Source organism: Dreissena polymorpha, chromosome 16 (assembly GCF_020536995.1).
Source record: "Dreissena polymorpha isolate Duluth1 chromosome 16, UMN_Dpol_1.0, whole genome shotgun sequence".
Classification (NCBI taxonomy): Eukaryota; Metazoa; Mollusca; class Bivalvia; order Myida; family Dreissenidae; genus Dreissena; species Dreissena polymorpha.
In genome coordinates, this window is record NC_068370.1 from 8094771 (window position 1) to 8113974 (window position 19204).

Genomic DNA, 19204 nt, shown 5'->3' on the forward strand with positions numbered 1-19204 from the left:
AGATTACCGTTGTTATTATGCCACTAGGGTTCAATTACATTGGAGACGCTGAATCAATATTTTTCAGTGTTATTATACCCTTGACCAAAAACACGTATCACCACCGCCCATTTCCACAATTGTAAGCCCCCCCCCCCCAGCCGCCCTTATTTGATATTATCATGCTTTTCTGCACTATCAAATCATTTGTAAGCCACGCCCTCTTGGAATTATTTTTTGTTCGAATTTCGTTAGAAAGTCAACAAAAAATCGATCGTGTTCACAGGTGTGAAGTGTTTATGAGTTGAGCATGATTTTAAAATCGTTCAAGAAGGAATTGGATTTCCGATAAATTATTTTCATAAATGACGTGTACAGGTACAGTTGATTTTCATGATGACGCGCTTTAATATTTGCCTGTATAAATAAGATATAAACATAACCAAGGTAATTTTTGAAATTTACTTGTTCTATAGTTGTACAAAACAATAACAGATAGACATGTTCATATGATATTCAAATTAATTGCATATTTTATAATTTTAACAGAACAGTTTCACCACATAAGCAAATAAATCCGATACAAATTATTTTATTCGATCCAAACTGTATGCTATCTTCAAAATAATTATTATTGTCAAAATCAATTACATACACATGCTATAGTTAACAAAGATAACGAGAATATTGCTCTACTATTATCGATGCATACTTGATTACTAGCAAAAGCCACTTGCACTCTTAACAACAAACTAATTTAAGATGCATTTTTCACATGTCTATGGTAAAAATTAACGAACACATAAAGCTTATATCATTTAATAAAATTTACATTCACTAAAATATAGATATTGTGGAAGAGAGGGATAACGATACATCTACAATACAGTCTTTACATGTGTTTATATATCAGGCAAACAAAAATAATAGTAATAATAAAAAAGAAATAATGTCAATAAACAAAAAAAAAGCAAGACAACGATACAAAAAGTTGACATATATTAAAATGTCATACAGGAGATTTCGGCGAGACAGTAACAATGTTCGGTCCGATGGGCTCATAGTGTTTATGTTTACGAATCCGATCGTACAGCTTCTGCCCTGGGCTATCCATAGACGGCCTTGCGTCCCTGTGACCGTGCAGCTTAAAGTCGGGCGTGAGTTTACCGAGTTTCACACCAAGAACAAGCGCTTCCTCAAGAGCTTTCAAGGCGTCGTCAGTGGGCAGTTTATCCGTAAAGTTTCCCATGAATGCAAATGAAATGGATACATTATTCCAGCCCAATGTGTGGGCCCCGACCCGATCCCACCCTCGGCCAATATATACCCCACCGTCCTGTCCGATCACAAAGTTGTAAGCGATATCGGCCCATCCTGATAAAGAATAACGTTTTAAGAAAACGTGTTAAGTGTATGCAGCATTTCAACTTGATAGTTTTCTATTTTAAATTGAGTATATAAAAAAGTATATCAATGACGCAACATGATATAAAATCACTCAAGCAAAATGTCAGCGTGGTACTTTGCCATTTACATGACGCCTGACTCTCATAACGTTTATGTTTAAAGCCTAAATACGTGAAACACTATCAAGCTAAATTATTGTCTTGACAACAATCCGAACATACTGACAAACTTACGAATTAAGTACACACGTACGTACATACACAGGGACATCACTATATTGTTCTGAGAACCCAATTCAGGCAGTTTGGGAATAGCATATGAGCTAATAAGATCATATGATATAGCAGGAACAATTACCATTTATATCCTGATGAAGATGTTGTATTTTGCGCATTTCTATGGCACATTCTGTTTGCGAGACGCACTCATTCATGTCCGTATGGTGTATGAACACGTGGCTCACTGGCATCGTCATATATTTTGCATCTTCTTTGGAGGATTTTGCATACCACTGAGTTCTCGTCACCACGGTAACAGTGCTCATGTTAAGCACTAACTCCTCTGTAAGATTAATTCTAATTCGGAATACATGTTTTGGCAATTTTTTCATAATAATAGACGCAACCATACAAACAAGGTAGCTTTATGGCAATTATGTCTCACTTGAAATGTAAATTCAGAAAACTGAATTTTGAAGTTTATTTCCAATATTTACGATGAACAAACAAAACGAACATGACGAGAGAAGATGGATAATATACAATGTACTGGTGTTAACATATACACACACTAATCCAATACCTTCTTCTGCATCGCATAGCCTTTGATCTTGTGTAATTTTGTTAAATATCAACTCTCCATCAAAGTTGAACCATTCAACTTCGGCACCGTGCCCTATTTTTCCAATGCAAACACAAAACAACATGAATATATGTTTAAAGACGTGATGTTATCTCGTCATAATCATGTTGATCGATGTATTTTAATCTTTACTCATTTATATAAATATAATTTATATATAAAAAAAAAAAAACTTATTCCGAAAATAAAAAAGTATCGCGCTGCAGCATTACAATACAAGGTTTTCCGATACAATATTGTGTATTTCATATTAAATACAGTTATAGAAACATATGAACCACATCAACAAAATATATTTGCGATAATACAGCCAAAGGCAGGATCCTTAACACAATTCGTGATCTTGTTTAATATAAACCATGGTATGAAATGATGACTCGATTGTTCCCGATCTTATATAAAAATGGCCCATTAGAAATTAAAGAGTTCATTGATAAGAGAACGTGAAATACAGAGTAAATGCACACTATTGTGCGACTTCTCAGAACACAGTGACGTTAAAATTTCATAAATACGTACTAATTTCAAGTTTTATTACTGCTATTTGGATTGTACTCTATAGTTTCCATTAATTATTAGAGAAGTTATACACATCTTTAGCAACTGTCAAAACCAGTGTCAGTCAACAAGCCAAATCTTCATTTTGCTATTTGAAACCATAGCAATTTATTTATTTATCATGCTTACACGTACGTACCTTGTTTCAATCCTGAGTAATATAATAATAATGTTACAGCGTTGATGTGTGTTTATAATTAACGTTCTGTGTCTAAAAACAAATTTTGGAAAACCCATAGGGACCCTGCACAGTGTTGGGATTGCATACAAAACAAAAGCAAATCTAGAATAAAAATTATATGTGATATATAATATATAGACAAGGGGTTCAACATGCCAAATAGGCAGAATGACACACATTCAACAAAAGTGAAAATAACAAAGTCATTATCGTTTTTTAATTTATAAACCTTTATATGAAAGTGTAGCTTAGTATAATCTGCAAACGTTGGCCATAAAAATGGCATCATTTCAACCGTTTAAGAATAACAAACTGGCATATCGATCCGAATCGATATTTTGCGCTTCGTAGGACAAAACCCCGCACTCCGATCTAGCCATAACCCTTCGAGTAAATGCGTACTTACAAACAATACAATCACAATGTATCGCTTTACATTGATGAAAAAGAGTTAAATAAAAATTTTACACCTTAAAACTAATTCCAATACAATCGAAATTAGTAAGCTATTTTCATTTATTTACATCCATTCCGTTACAGTAATCAGCTGTCGCCATTTGTCAAAGGGTCGTTGTTGTTTTCCAGGTCGAGTGGTTACTTACCCACTCCGGATGTAAACCGCTCATTGAATGGATGATTTTGTGCCTGGCTCTGTCAGTGTATCTCACTGCTAAGCCGGGTTCAAGAGCACGTTTGGGTGAGGCGCAAAATTATGAAGAATGGTTGTTGTTGTTGTTACGTCGGAGATATTTTTTTATCCAGTTCTTCACTGAAATTATTCCTGATTGAAAGGAAAATGCTTGTAAATTGGTAAAAAAGAGTCTGTCTATCAATTTTTGACAATAAAAGTACTGAACACTGTCATTAAACACGAAAGTAGCTCAGTGTTTACTTTATTTTAAACATTGTTTTTCAATTCTATGGATTGTTCTCTTTTCTTTAAATGATTTTGGATGAATTTAATAAGGCATCAAAATGATGTTAATTATTCACAACCTGTGCAGTTCCATTAAGCTCCATCCTTTGAATATTTCTTTCATTTTCTTGCATTTTGCAAACCTGCACATTTTCTGTATAACCAAGAATTACATGAATCACACTGTACCCACACTTTTCCATCAGCACTTTGACACTTTTCACAAAGATCACTTTTCGAATGTGATTTCCAGGTTGGGGTTCAGACTCTTTATCTGGTTGGACAGGCAGCATGGGTGATTGTACAGTTGCATCCATTTGTTCCTATGATTATTTAGTTTGCGAAGTGTGTGTTTTTGATTTTTCAGAAGATTTCAAAACTTTTTATTGCTTCCTATGAGCGATTGTTGTTAAAATATTAAAAATACCTTACCATCTCAGCAAAACTGAGCAAATAAAACCAGAAAGTACTTTTTAACAAGTTCATTATACAAATCTGTGCAGGATAATAACCAAAGAATCCTCAATTTCTGATATTATCACATGTTCCTAAGTGAAAGAAAATAAATTCTTCAGTTGTGTCTCCTTTCAATGTATGAATAACCATATGCGAAAACTGCTCATATAAATTCGATTCACAAAGTAGGTGCTCCAAACAATTATTATACTTTTTTCATATTTTGTTACATTTTTATTCCCAAGTTGTGTCAAACACAACTCAGTTATATTAAAAAACAAATTAAACATGCCATCTGTTTCCTTAGTTAGTCCATGCCTTTTATTTTGTTTCCTTTCAGTGACAATCAGGGAGTCGGGGTCAGATGTCATTTGTTGTAAATACTGTTCTTCTTCCATGGAGGAGTTAAGCATAAGTAGTGTAGCTTCCTTGAATGTTGGTTGTGATCTTTACTATTAGAGAAAATATTAGATTTCAAAACCTTCGCATATTTTTTTCTGAGCTTTGCTATGAAGTATCCTGCATCTGTAACCGTTCTTTTATAAATATTCATACTACTTTATATTATTAAGTGAACCCTTTGTTCCAAAACACACTCTCTTATATATTCAAACATCTTCAAATACATGTACAGTTCCGATGTTGAGCAAAGTGAGGCAGCCCATGATATATTGTAAACAAACAGTGTACTCATAATTTTTTTTATAAAATTTATTAAGGACTCTCTCAGCAATAGGGTAAGCATCATCAATACCTAGTTCTTTTGACACATCTGACATTTTAAAAGGTATCCTCTTTATAAAAATCTGGGGTCTGCACGGTAAAGCTGTGATTTGATTAAAATGCACTTTTGTTGTAATGTACCAAATGGATTTTTGAAAGAAATACCTTCATTTCATCATTTTCATCATGTCAAAGTCATCATTGATATTAAATTGTAGTACCTTTTGTTCGTCACTATCAAAAGATGCAAGCATGTCAATAAAATCATCATCAAGATCCATTTCATAGCTATCTGTAGTGCTTGTAGTGTCTGCTTGAAATCTGTAGCTGCCACTGGCATATGCTCATGTTTATAACTGACATGTATGTAAAACAAAACATTATTAATTAGACACTAACGACTCACTGGCTTAAATGAAAGTATTGATGATCTGGTTATTATCTACATTAAAATATGTTAATTTTCATACGACCAATTAATAATTTTGAATTTTTTTATATTGACCATGTTTTCTGATGAAAACTGATCTTAATAAGATGTCCGATGCTGGTAATATCAAAGTTAAATTGAACAAAAGCTAAATTCTGCATTGATCTAAATTGGAAGTGCACATTTTAAAACTTTATCTTTAACATTCCATATTCAAAAATACCACTAGCAAAGGTTTAACTGTATTTTGCTTATAATTATAAATACTAACAATAAACATTTGTAGTTTCTTTTTTTACTAGAATTTTGCCCAGACTGTCTTCAAAAAGTGAAGAAGAAGTGGAAATAAAAAAGCTATAGGAGACTGTTAAAAGTGAGTGTGTGGAATCAAGAAAAGAGTACCCAATACCTGGCGCTATCATTTTCATAGAACATGTAAAAACTGTGAGACCTGGTATTAAAAGTGTGAAAAGAAAGGTCAGAACATCGTTCAAAACATTATATAAAGGTTTCTGCATTAATCCTATTGATGCAATATCCTCTGTTTATGATATAATCTGGTCAGATACAAGTATATCCGTGTCAGAATTTTTTTACATAAAGAAGAGTTCATCTAAAGAGAGTATTTGTGAATCAGAAAGTGGATACATGATCAATGGCAACAGTCTATTAAGAACAATAATAGTTCAAAATAACAACACATGTCAATTTAAAATTGCGGGTAAAATTGTAGACTTGTCCATCATTTATATTGAAGGAATATTTCACTTATGGTGTGACACAAGTTTTAGATGGTGTAGACAATATCAAACTTTGTAGTGGCCTTCATGTGACAAAATCAATAATTGTCAGTAGATGCCACACCATAGACTTATGGAATGACCCGGTGAACAAGAACTAAAATCAGTCAAGTCATTAATGTGTGCAAAAGTGGTAACCTTAAATAGCCGTGTTGTGTCGTGTTGATTATGTCAAACAATGACAATTTGACAATCTGGTAATGAGGAAAATTAGCCTTTAAAAAAACATTCCTGTTCCTGTCCCATTAATTAATGAAGATAGATCGCTCTTACCAGAAGCAGATGAAAATATGATTGAATTACTGGTTGAACAGACACAAATGTTGGAAGACACCCTAAAGGACGAAGATTGTCCAATCGATTTGTAGGTGTATGTCTCCAAATGTACAATGGAATGTATATGCACTGTTATATGCAAGCAAGTTATTAGTCCTGCCTTCTAAAGCGTTGCTACTTTTGTACAAAACATAAATAAAAAAACCAATATTTGATGATGATGATTTCCGGTGGATGTTTACTGACGCAAATAGACTGAACATACCAGAGGGGGAGAGATATGGGGGATGATATTTAATGAAATGGCAATACAGACAGACATATAAATTGATAAACATGTGATTGTAGATTGTATCAATCTCTAGGATCAAGGTTTATGGAAATGAGGGAGAATCATGCGATGACATGAAGCAAGGGTCAAATGAAAGAATATAGGAAAATACGCTCTCCAACTTCTTTTCCTGGGAACTAATGGTTTTCCATTTCCTGTTTGTGTATTTCATTACAAATGGTGTCAAGGCATCCGAGCTATTTGGTTTGTTCTGGAAAGCTGTATATTTATTAAAGTCTGCGGGATTTACAGTTCTATACACATGCATGGACGGTGCTCAAGCTAACCGATCATTCATGCATATTTGCTTAAGAGAAAAGCCACATAATTATTTATCAACAAGCCCATTATTCAACCAGCAAAGGTCAACATACCACGGAGCAAATACCAAACCTAGTGCCTAACAATACCAGAGAGCTGTTAACCGTATTCTTGTTGGGCAAAAATGTTGCTTCTTTAAAGACTAATGCTGGTAATATCAAAGTTAAATATAAACCATACCGTTTGGATATAAAGAAGTCATTACGAAAAAGACCTTCTTCTAGTTCTACTTCCGGTGAATTTAAGGTAATAAGATTGTTACTGCTTAATAGAGTTAACCACTAACACAGGTTGGACTGAAGTTCATTATTGAATAATATAGGTTAGCAAGAAGGGTATAGATTGTGGATGTGCTTTTATCGACATGTCAATTATAAAGTTGAATTACTGAATTACACGGGACTGCAAGAATGACTACAGTGATTTTGTATGCAATTTGTAGAAACGAAATCTGAAAGTTACAATTTCATTCAGTCAGAACTACAGACCTTAAAACAATTTTTGGCATTATAGAGGTACTTCTGAATGGTCTGACCACAACTTTGATCTGAATGACATGGCCAACACTGTGTGAAGTTTCAAGTCACCACCATCATAACATGAAGTTTTTGGCAGTTCCATATAATGAGTATGATGTATTTCCTTGTTGCTCTGAAAACTAAATAAGAGAAAATTCTATTGGTGGTAATACATGTACCAATAAGTGTTTAATGCATAGATACCTGTCCATGCTACAGCAGCTTAAAACTTCAACTGTGTCCAGGCTTTTCATATTCAATATCTTGTTATAGCAACAGATGGGCTGAAGATGTGCCGAGTGTGAACATTTATTACACGTAATCAATTAGAAGACTGAACTCTAGAAATTACAACTATAAGCTGGCCTGGCTTGAATATATCATAACAGTCTTCTTCAACCCTGAAACATTAACATAAAATGACGCATAACATAATATCGTTATTCTACTGTTAATACAATTATTCCACTGTTGATTATATATTTTTCTACCACGGCATGTAACTTGTTTTCTATATACAAAGAAGGAAAACTACCGTGGGTTATTACCCCGATATACCAACGGTGAAAAGTATGACGTTACTTTGATTGTCCGCGCAGTGTTTATGAATGAAGGCGACGTCATTTGATTGCCATTGTTGTGGTGACGTCACGTTTTCACGAAAAAATGGAGAACGTTCGTTTAATATGATTCTCATTTATAACTTTTAAATCGCGGATAACTTATAAACTTCATCGTGTTGGAATCGAAATAATTGACGTGTACGCGTTGGTTATTGCGGTAATTACCAACGGTATGTCGTTCCGATGCTTGTTATCAAATTCCTACGCATCGGAACTCCATTCCGTTGGTTATAACCGCAATAACCAACGGTAACCCGTCGATTATTTCTTAGCTAACTTATTAAATTGCTAACAATTATTATACATGAAGTTGCATCTAGTTGTACTCCTAATTTAATAATTCAATTTAAAACAAGGTCATAACACTTTTACATATAGGATCTTGCATGAGTGGTCGTTTTGTATTGAATTTATTAAACGAGTCATCTAAATGAAGATAAAAACGAGGCTTGCTTTAGATGACGAGTTTAAAACGTTCAATACAAAATAACCACGAATCTAAGATTCTATTTATATAAACATGACCAACAAATTTTCTCTTTAGTTAAAGCTCTTTTCTATGAAAGCATATTTGTGCCACCACTTAACAACTTAAAATAACATGATTAAAATGGAGGATTTCGGGGAAAAAATTCTTTTCGCTGAAACATAAATTTTTACGGTAATAAATATATTATGTTAACACGAATTTAAATTGCCAAACATGCAGATAAAATTTTCATGAAAATAATTGAAGATTTCGCGAAAACATTTTTTTTCTCGAAATCAGATTACTTCATGAAATTATGAATATAAATTCGCGAAAGTAGCCAGTTATATAAAAATAGATGCTCTTCAATCGGTGAACATTGTTTTTATCCTACAGACCAAGAACTGGAGTGTACGTGCATACTATAGCAAGTAGTAAGTTTCTATTTATTGTTTTATTTTTAATGTAAATGCATCTTTGTTCACGAAAAATGCATCTTTGTAGCTGTTTTTACATATTTATTTTCCGACCTAAAATGGAAATTACTGGGTGATAAATGGATGTGCGATTTTTCTGTATTCATTAATGCAACAGTCTATACAGTGTCAATGTCCCATTTAGAGTTCAAAGGTCGAAAACGGTACAGTACCAATGTCTCCCTTTGAAAAGCCACTTGTCAGACCTTTGGCTTTTTTATTTGAATAATGGTAATTCCAGATCATGCCCGCATACGATGTTCAGGACGCCGGTCTTCACGGTATGTCATCATCACAGCTTATTGTTTTGTATCGTCAGAGGTTATTCTATACGTGAAATTCTTGGAGTTATGGCCATACGACGTGGAAAAATAACAAGCGAACGATTAATTTTCCGATTCTCGAGACGTTACCGCCTGACTAGAGGCCAAAGTCTGCACAGTCTCAAAGAAATTTTTCAAGGGATATTGCTTCAGTTATCAGCTTCCGGTGAAAAAGCTGGTTACCGGAAAATGCGTCAAAGATTCCTGATTAATCATAGACTTGCAGCTACATTTGAGATCGTTCGTCTAATTTTAGGACTCATTGATCCACAAGGTGTTGCATTAAGGAAGGCGGGAAGGTTAATGAGGAGAATTTTTTTTTAACAATGGTCCCTATTTTGCAATCCATTTAGATGGCTGGGACAAATTGAAGCCATACGGTTTGTCAATCCATTGAGCTGTGGATGGATTTTCCCGTAGAGTGCTGTGGCTGAAATGTTGTGATTCTTACAAAAAGCCGATGTACATATCTAGCTTTTATTTAGACTACATTACGGAAATTAATGGCATTCCATTTCGGGTTTACGTTGACCTCGGTACAGAAAATTCTATTGTCCGTGATTTGCAAATTGCATTACTATGGCAGACGCAGATCAGTTCCAGGGGATCCTAAGCTTCGTCTATGTTTCATCCAACAGAAATGTCAGACTTGAGAGGTTTTGGCGAAGTCTTAGAGAAATGTCTGGAAATGTCTGGATGAACCATTTTAAAGATATGAGTGATTTCGGATTACTGGACACATCTGATAGTGTGCACTTACAATGCATTAGATACTGTTTTCTTCCTGTCATTAGTTAAGACCTGAATGCAGTTTGCAATATTTGGAATACTCATCGTGTTCGTCGAAATAACCGAATTTCATGTCCTGCAGGAAAACCTGTGGTGTTGTTCTTTCAGCCAGAAGTATATGGTGAAGGAGAGTTTGTAAAATACCACTGGTTGACAAAAGGCAATTAAATGATGTCGAACGGGAGTATTCTCAATTCCTTCCAGAACCTGGTGTATCACAACAAGAGTTCCTGACAATTGCAAGAGCAGCTGTCGGAGATTTGAATCTTCAATACCCACCTAGAAACAGAGAAGAAGGAACAGAGCTTTTTGCTGGAATAACCATGTACATTGAACGCCTCGTTTAACACGGAAATGAAACAAAAATGAACTTAATGATACTTCATTACAAGCTAGCTAACTTATGTATTGGTTGACAATATGTCAATTGATAGATATAGTTGTGTATGAAAGCAGAGCAAGTACTAGTTTTAAACAAGCTGTTGGCTTTGTATGCGCTATTTGATTTCATTGTGTCTTGCAGTCGTGTCGGAGGGCTGTCAGGTGTCATTTTCTCGAGTTACCTTGAATGCTGGGGTAGCCATGAGGCACTTCTCGTCTTGCCTTGTTCCGCCAATGTGGGGTGAGAATAGCAGTTTTATGTCAGGACAGTGTTAGATTATTATTATAAAATGACAATCTAACTTAAAAAATATACGTTGAACTTAGGGCATAATTCTGACAAACTATTTTTTGGATTATCTGTCCTTTAAGTTTGTGTTCCCCTTTTGATAGTTAACAACAGCCCAATGTATAAAACTTGGATATCATATCCGTCGGCTATCTTTGTCCACTGCTTAAATTTGTCAAAATTGTTTAAGACCTTGGTTAACTTAAAACGGGCCTTTTCACAGACTTTGGCATGTTTTGAAGTTTGTCATTAAATGCTTTATATTGATAAATGTAAACATTGAATTTTAAAAGCTCCAGTAAAAAACAAAAATAAAATTTAAAAAAGGAAAAACAGTAACCCGCAGCAGGACTCGAACCAGTGACCTCCGGAATCCTGGAGTAAAAACGCATTAGCCTACTGAGCCATCCTTCCAAGCATACATGACAGGCGTATTTTATAATTTATATAAGCAATCTTCGTAGTTTCACAAATTTAAACGACAACATAACTCTTCAAATGATTCAATCGTTTCGCGTTGCAACGCTTTATAATTTTTAGGTTTTTAAATCGTCAAAAGATGCATATAATGGCTATATAAGACCATGGTAAATGTTCAGTTATACTGTTTCCTCACAAACATAACTTAAACGAAAATTTGCGAATCTGAAACAACTTTTTTCAATTTTTTCAATTTACCAAACCGTGAAAAGATCCCTTTAACAACAAAAAAAAAAACAATATCAAAAGCATGTGATGGTCTCGTTAATCTTTTTATACAATTGGAATCCAAATTAAATTATCCAAAAACCAGAGATATTGAAAAAGATAACCAATGATAACTTTTATCAAAGTTTACACAACTGGCTGCAAGTGTTCAAAGCTAGAGGGGACAACCATTAATTGTTGTTGAAAAATTGACACCAGTCACACACTTAAACAAGACTTATGTCTCAAATACAATGGTCTGGCAACAATAACTAAACATGCGTCCAACAGTAGAGCTAAACCTCATTAACATGATGAAGTCAAGCAAGGGCAAATAAAATTAATAATGACACGGTTTATTTTAGAAATAATTTATTTAAAATAAGACAGACTTTTTGTTATACCACAGCATAGCAATCAATGTTAAATCAATGTTATCATTAAAGTTAAGAAAATAAGAAAACAAAAAGAACTCCGCGGACGAAATTGTGCTACGGACGCAGGCAGGACATGAAACATTGTACCATAAAGAGAGATTTAACCTGTAAGTATGAGTGCAACCTTGACCTTGGGTGTAGGGACCTGGCTGTTCAGTATGACACATTGGACAAGGATGATGAACATTTGTGTCGAGTTAAATGAAATTCACTTGAAAGATGACGAAGTTATGCTCCAGACACGAATGAGACATGAAACTGTATCATATATGTAGATTAGACCTTTAAGTGTGACCTTGACATTATAGGTAGGTACCTGGGTGTTCAACGCAACACATCGTCTAATGATGGGGAACATTAGTACCAAGCTTAATAAATGACAATGCTATGCTCCGGACATAAAACATTGTTCCATATAATCATATATGGACATTTGACCTATGAGAGTGACCTTGACATTGGAGGTAGGGACCTAGGTGCTAAGAGCGACACATAGTCTAATGATGGGGAACATTAGAACCAAGTTTAACGAAATGCGCTTAATGAATGACGAAGTTATGCTCCAGACACATTTGACCCAAAAAGAGTGACATTGATTTTGGAGGTAGCGACCTAGGTGTTAAAAGAAACATATAAACTAATGATGGGAAACATTTGTGACAAGATAAATAAAATGTGCTTGATAAATGACGAAGTTAGGCTCAGGACACAAAACCTTGTATCATATTGTTATATATAGACATTTAACCTATAAGTGTGACCTTGACGTCGGAGGAAGGGGCCTAGGTGTTAAGCGTTACTCATCGTCAAATGATGGGTAACATATGTGCCAAGTAAATTAGAATTCGCTTAATAAATGACTAAGTTATGCTTTGGACACAACAAATTGTATCATATTGCCATATATAGACATTTGACATATAAGTGTGACCTTGATCTTGGGGGTAATAACCTGGGTGTTGAGCGTGACACATCGTTTAATTATGAGGGACATTTGTGCCAAGCTAAATGAAATTCGCTTGATAAATTACGAAGTTATGCTCCGGACACGAAACACTATCATATTGTCATTATAGACATTTTACCTATAAGTGTGATCTTGACCAAGGAGGTAGGAGCCTGGGTGTTAAGCGCGACACATAGACAAATGATGGGGACCATTTGTTCCAAGTTAATTTATATTTTCTTGATTAATGAAGATCTTATGTTCCGGACACAAAACATTGTATCATATAGTTATATATAGACATTTGACCTATTAGTGTGACCTTGACCGTGAAGAATGGGAAATGGTTGTTATGTGCGACTCATCATCAAAGAATGGGGAACATTTGAGCCAAGTTAATTAACATTTGCTTGATAAATGACAAAGTTATGCTTAGGACACCAAAAACTGTATCATATTGTCATAAATAGATATTTGACCTATAAGAGTGACCTTGACGTTGGAGGTTGGGACCCTGGTTTGTAAAGCGTGACATATCGTATTATGATGGGGATCACTTGTGCCAAGTTAAAAGAAATTTGCTTGAAAAATGACGAAGTTATGCTCTGGACGCGAACCACTATCATATTGTCATATATGGACATTTGACCTATGAGTGTGACATTGATATTGGGGGTAGCAATCTTAATTTATGGCGAGACACATCGTCTAATAGTAGCTAGGGAGCCTTTGTAGCAAGATGAGTGAAATTTGATTAGTGATAAATGGCAAAGATATGATCCGGACAAAAACGGGACGAACACACAGACGGACAATCGCGATTCCTATATCCCCCTCCGATTTATGGGGGGGGGGGATAACAACTTAAACTGAAGGATATAAAATGCGAAATCAAACTTGGAAATTTGTGTAAAACGGAACTATTTCAAACGCTTCACAGATAGGCCTTTTAAACTGAGTAAGCTTTATGAAATAATAATCTCAAAAGTGTTCTGCTTTCCAGAAAAGTGATTTATTTTCGTGAAAACTTTAATTTATTTTTATTTGGTGGCAGTTTAGAGCACTAACAGGGAAACATTCCTGTTTACATAATTTATATTATTTTCGTGAAAATTTATCTGTTATCGAGAAAAAAAATTTTTTTTTCGCGAAATCCGCCATTATTTTCACGTTATTTAATATATTTATCAAGGAAGTGTCATGCCCTGTACTTTTTGGATTGTACGCAATCATTGCATTTGATTGGGTTAAGTATTTTGGAAAACTGTAACACTAATTATTACCAACATGTGGCCTAGTTACAACATACATATTATATAGCAAAACATGACAATGTTATGTTTACCTGTAAATGACTTTTTATGTAAGATATGACTCTTTTGTAGGGTTGGGAAGTATACTTCCAGCTGTGTTTAAGAAGTAGATCTCAAAGTCCCCGTTAATTTATTTACAGGATAATCACTGTAATTAAGCAGTTAAATAACAGGTCATCCAACCTTCAACCATAATGTCTTAGGGACAGTCAAATCTGTTAATTCTGCGGAAATCCCAGAATATGTAGCTTTGGATTCATACATGTCTCCGGCTTAATTCATTTAACGAATCCTATCGTACATGTCAACATGAAAATAGTTTCACACTATTGCAACCTTCTGGTTATGGTTTACTGGCACTGTTCATAAAAGTGTTAACACACTCTAAAAAATCACTTTGATCAATATCGGAAATGACTTTTAATGTAACACAAATTTAATCATTTCGACGTACATTTTTACGTAATGTCACTACACGAGGAAATATCGATTCAAAGTGATCACTTAAAAAACAATAAGGCCACAACTAAATAATGTTGTTGTTACGGTTCCTCGACCGAGCCTATTATTTTGCTTGCGACCCTACAACATTTTATTTAAAATAAGACGCCAAAACAAAAACAATCGCGGTAAAATTAAAACTGTTCCCGAGTAAAGGTTTTTAGCCTCGCCGACTTTTTAACGGAGTGCGGTTTTAACGAGCGCACCGTTAGCCTCATCGTCGAGGCGCTTTACATATTAAACGCATTGGGGCGTCTGCGACGCAATCAGTGATATTTTTGCCCGATAATAACACCGACGTGCAAACATCGACGTTTTTTTCCAAAACAATCTCTTAAAAAGGTTATGATTAAATGATCTATAGATTATTGCAAGTTTTATATGCATGTGGAGGGATATTACCTATACATAATCTTCATTGTAAGAAGACATTAAAACAGCACTTTATTATATAAAAATGCTGTCAAACATGAACCTAAAAGCAATTTTAATTCTGTTGCAAAAGTATTTATTTCTAATGCTTAATGTTTCCCAATTTTAAGGTTTATCGCGCTAATTTTTCTTATCAAAATGGCACAGGCTGAAAGAAATACAAGCAAACAAAATTACTGGCTAATGTAGAAATCATCTTTTTCGTCAATTTTATTTAATGTATTACGTAAAAAGTATGACCATGCTCCGAATTTAGGGCTTTTTAAGCCTTCAGTTCAAAGACGACTTTCAACAAAATCTAGTTTTAATACATGCGTATGTACTTTTATTTCTTTCCAGAAGTACTACTGAAGAGGGGGCTTGTTATAGTTACATTTATTTTGTTCTGTTGATGAGGGTGTGACTATCAAACAGTCATCAATGATTATCACATGGATGCCTCCAAAGTTTTTATCAGGATTTTTAATGCCACAAACATTTGTATAGACTCAAATGTACGTATACTTATCATTGAGTACTCACCAACAATTAAAACATCAGTTTCCATTATTTCACTAACAATGTCATATTTAGCATTGTTCTTTAATAATGATGCAATTTTTTCATGTTTTCCATCATCTATTCCAGTGAATTTGTGCACTGTTAATGGCTTCAAATGGGCGGAATACACAGTACAAGCTATTCCGGTGCTGCACGTCCGATGCATTTTTTACCAAGTTCCTTTTTGTTCCAGATTTCTTTAATAACATGGCTTTAACCAGTTCCGGCCGATCCTAAACACACAAGGCTGTGACCTCCGCTTGCAATATCAAATGCAATATTTTGTTTTTTATTTAAAATCATTTTAACTTGTTATGTTCTTTTTACAGAAAACGCGATTTTGTATGCATTCGTTATTTGTCTTTGTTGTTCGTTACTTTTACCGTTTTATTATTACAGCTTCCTGAATAAACAACTACATGATGTTGATGTTGTCTGGGGGTGCATCCGTTCGCTTCGAATCAATCCTCTAAGTAGACGTCTTCTTGAGGATAGCTTGAGTCAATGTTATTCGCAAAACACAGTTCCAGAACACAAACTATAAACAGTTTTCATGCACATCAATTAGATTGCACTTTTTGCATAATTGAGTGTCAGTTTATGTAATTTTGTGCTTGCATTGTCATGCAAAAACCCCAAAAGTATAATGAGGACCATTTTTGAGCGGAGATATATAATTTAGATACCCACTATATTGCTACAGAAAATTGGCCTGTTCGATATGAAATGATTCGCTCGCAGTAGATCTGTGACCACCTCTCGACATCAGTTTTCTGCTTTCTTGGTTTCGACAGGTTGATGTGTTTCTGTAGTGATACATGAGTGCAGTCAAATATGGTCTGTATGAGTAGGTCCCCATAACAACGAATGGCAGCAAACATCTGTCTCCCAATAATCTGTTGCAGCATGTTCAGTTCCTAGCTTCGTACCTCTGTATGAGCCTTGCACGTCAGTAGAAGATGCTCTCTGGTTTTGTCACCCATGTTGCACAGCTTGCAGGTAGCCGATATCTCGTTCCGATTGAACCGGGCTGTACTACTTTGCAAGAAATAGGTTCCTGTAAGGAGCTGGGCTTTGAATTCAGCTCTCTGGACCTCATGTTGTTTTGGATCGGTCGATGCCCACTGATTGTGTGGATGTCCAATAGGTGCATATTGTACCTGTATGTACTTTGCAGCAGATTGTGCTGATAGTTCCTCATTCCAGGTGCTCATCTAGTAGTCTGTTGTTGCATTTCTGAACGTTGTCTTCCAATGATGTTTTGACGGGAGATTCTGTAGTAAGGTTTTCGGAGACTGTATTTGTGCAGGATCTCACGTATTATTGTTGAAAATTAGTAACGATCTGGATTTGACATTGCCAGTTGGCGGTGCAAGACTTGATGTTCAACTGATCCTGGTAAACGTGCAATGTTCAAGAAAAGTGCGATTTCTCTCAATGACCAGCTCAACGGTTTTGGCCCCTACCAGGGTACAGACAGCTGCGTTCGATTATCTCTCTGGCAAGCCCTGTAGATGTCGAAGTATCTTTCTTTGAAAGGCCTATAGTTTCCTGCGATTTTTGGAAGAAAGCACGTGTACTTCTAAACGATATTGGAACCGCGGAATGACGTGAACTTTCCAGACATGACAATATACCTTTGGTGATAGTCCTCTTCCGGCATATAATCCTGGCCCTAGTGCTGCATTTAGTGTTCGCTGTGCTATATTGAGTCTTCCATCCGGGTCAACTGTGTTCTTATAATTCAAGGAGCTAGACAAAAGTAACTGTTGCTATTGCTGTACCATCTAGAGCTACTTGTATAGGTTGCTTGCATTTCAGTGTGAGAAGCTCTGACTTATCTGGGTTTATCATAACAAGTTTTCGCTTGGTGTTGTACTCAACAATACCTAGCATGGCCTGGAGTTCTTCCTGTGTGTTTGCAAGGAGAGTCGTACTATCAGCACATGTTGTTGTCGCTACGCGTATATCACCAATGAAGGCCACAAGCAACTGTCTTTTATAGTGTTCAGTAGATTATTGTGCGCCGGAAGCCAAGTAACAACCAGTGAAATGACTCGTTGCAAAATTGGTCACGTGTCTCTAGCAGAGGAAATGAAAGGCGACTTTTGTTTTCAAGAAAAATAAAATAGTGTTAAAACAGTTGTTGCAAAGAAAAAAAAAAATTATTTTTTAAGGGTAACTTGTTTATTTAACTTTTTTTCATCAATGATAAGCGATTAATTGTGATAGTATTGTTTTTAAGTACGCATTTACACGAATAATTATGGTTAGATCGGAGTGCGGGGTTTTGTCCAACCTATCGAAAATTGTCTATTTTGTTCGATGTTCCAATGCGTTATTCTTAAACGATTGAAATGAGGCCAATTATTTTATGGCCAACGTTTGCAGATGATATAAGGGCTACAAATATATAATAGGTTTATAAATTTAAAACGATAATGATTTAATAATTTGCTCTTTTGTTGAATTTGTAACATTTTGCCTATTTGGCATGTTGAACTTCTTGTTATATATTATATACCATACATGTTTTTTCTAGAATAGTTTTTTATGCAATCCCAACACTGTGCAGGGTCCCTATGTTGCAGAGATGTATGTTGAGGCACGAACGACAACCCTGCTAGGAGAATGCTTTTTTAAGCGTTTCTTATCTTGTTCAATTTAAATTCAGTGTATGTTGGTTGTTGCGTATATATCTGTAATTTGCTTGCCAAGACTGTGTTCCAGGTTTAATGAGGCACATGGCTGATGTGTAATTGTAGTATACAATAAAACGTCACCGAAATTTTAAAGAGAGCATTGTATGTATTTATACACATAGATTACTTGATATTGTTTTCAGGCAAAACTCGATGTATCTGAATCTGACCTATTACGTGAAGGTAATCAGATTCTAATGTAGCGACATACTGAAGATGAGTTTAATGGGACAGATGAAACGTGTATGTATTAATGACTCATTTTAGCCAGTGTACCGTTTTTATTATTATTTTAAGTTTAAGACGAACATACATAGCTGAGCGGAAAGGTGATATACTTTCTTTATTATAAACTCTATGTGTATGTTATCGATAAGAACAGGTCTTGACTCTAATTTTATTAATATTAATTATTGATAATTAGATTCTTATAGAATCTGAGCCTGGGCAGTTCTGATCTCGTTGATACATTGATACAAATCGATCATTGACACCACTTAGGTATATAACAATGTATATAATTCACACTAAATTCGCGA

General features: G+C 35.0%; 1 protein-coding gene across 1 annotated transcript in view; it reads right to left on the minus strand.

Moving 5' to 3' along the window:
• Window positions 1–427: 427 nt before the first annotated feature.
• The window catches only part of LOC127862603 (peptidoglycan recognition protein 1-like), a 21679-nt gene continuing 2902 nt past the window's right edge, over window positions 428–19204 (minus strand). The window contains exons 3-5 of the mRNA XM_052401796.1: window positions 2188–2280; window positions 1744–1947; window positions 428–1353 (exon numbers count right to left, since the gene is read on the minus strand). Coding sequence (XP_052257756.1) covers window positions 989–1353; window positions 1744–1930 — 552 coding nt within the window. The 5' untranslated portion in view covers window positions 1931–1947; window positions 2188–2280 and the 3' untranslated portion in view covers window positions 428–988. The remainder of the gene's footprint in view (window positions 1354–1743; window positions 1948–2187; window positions 2281–19204) is intronic.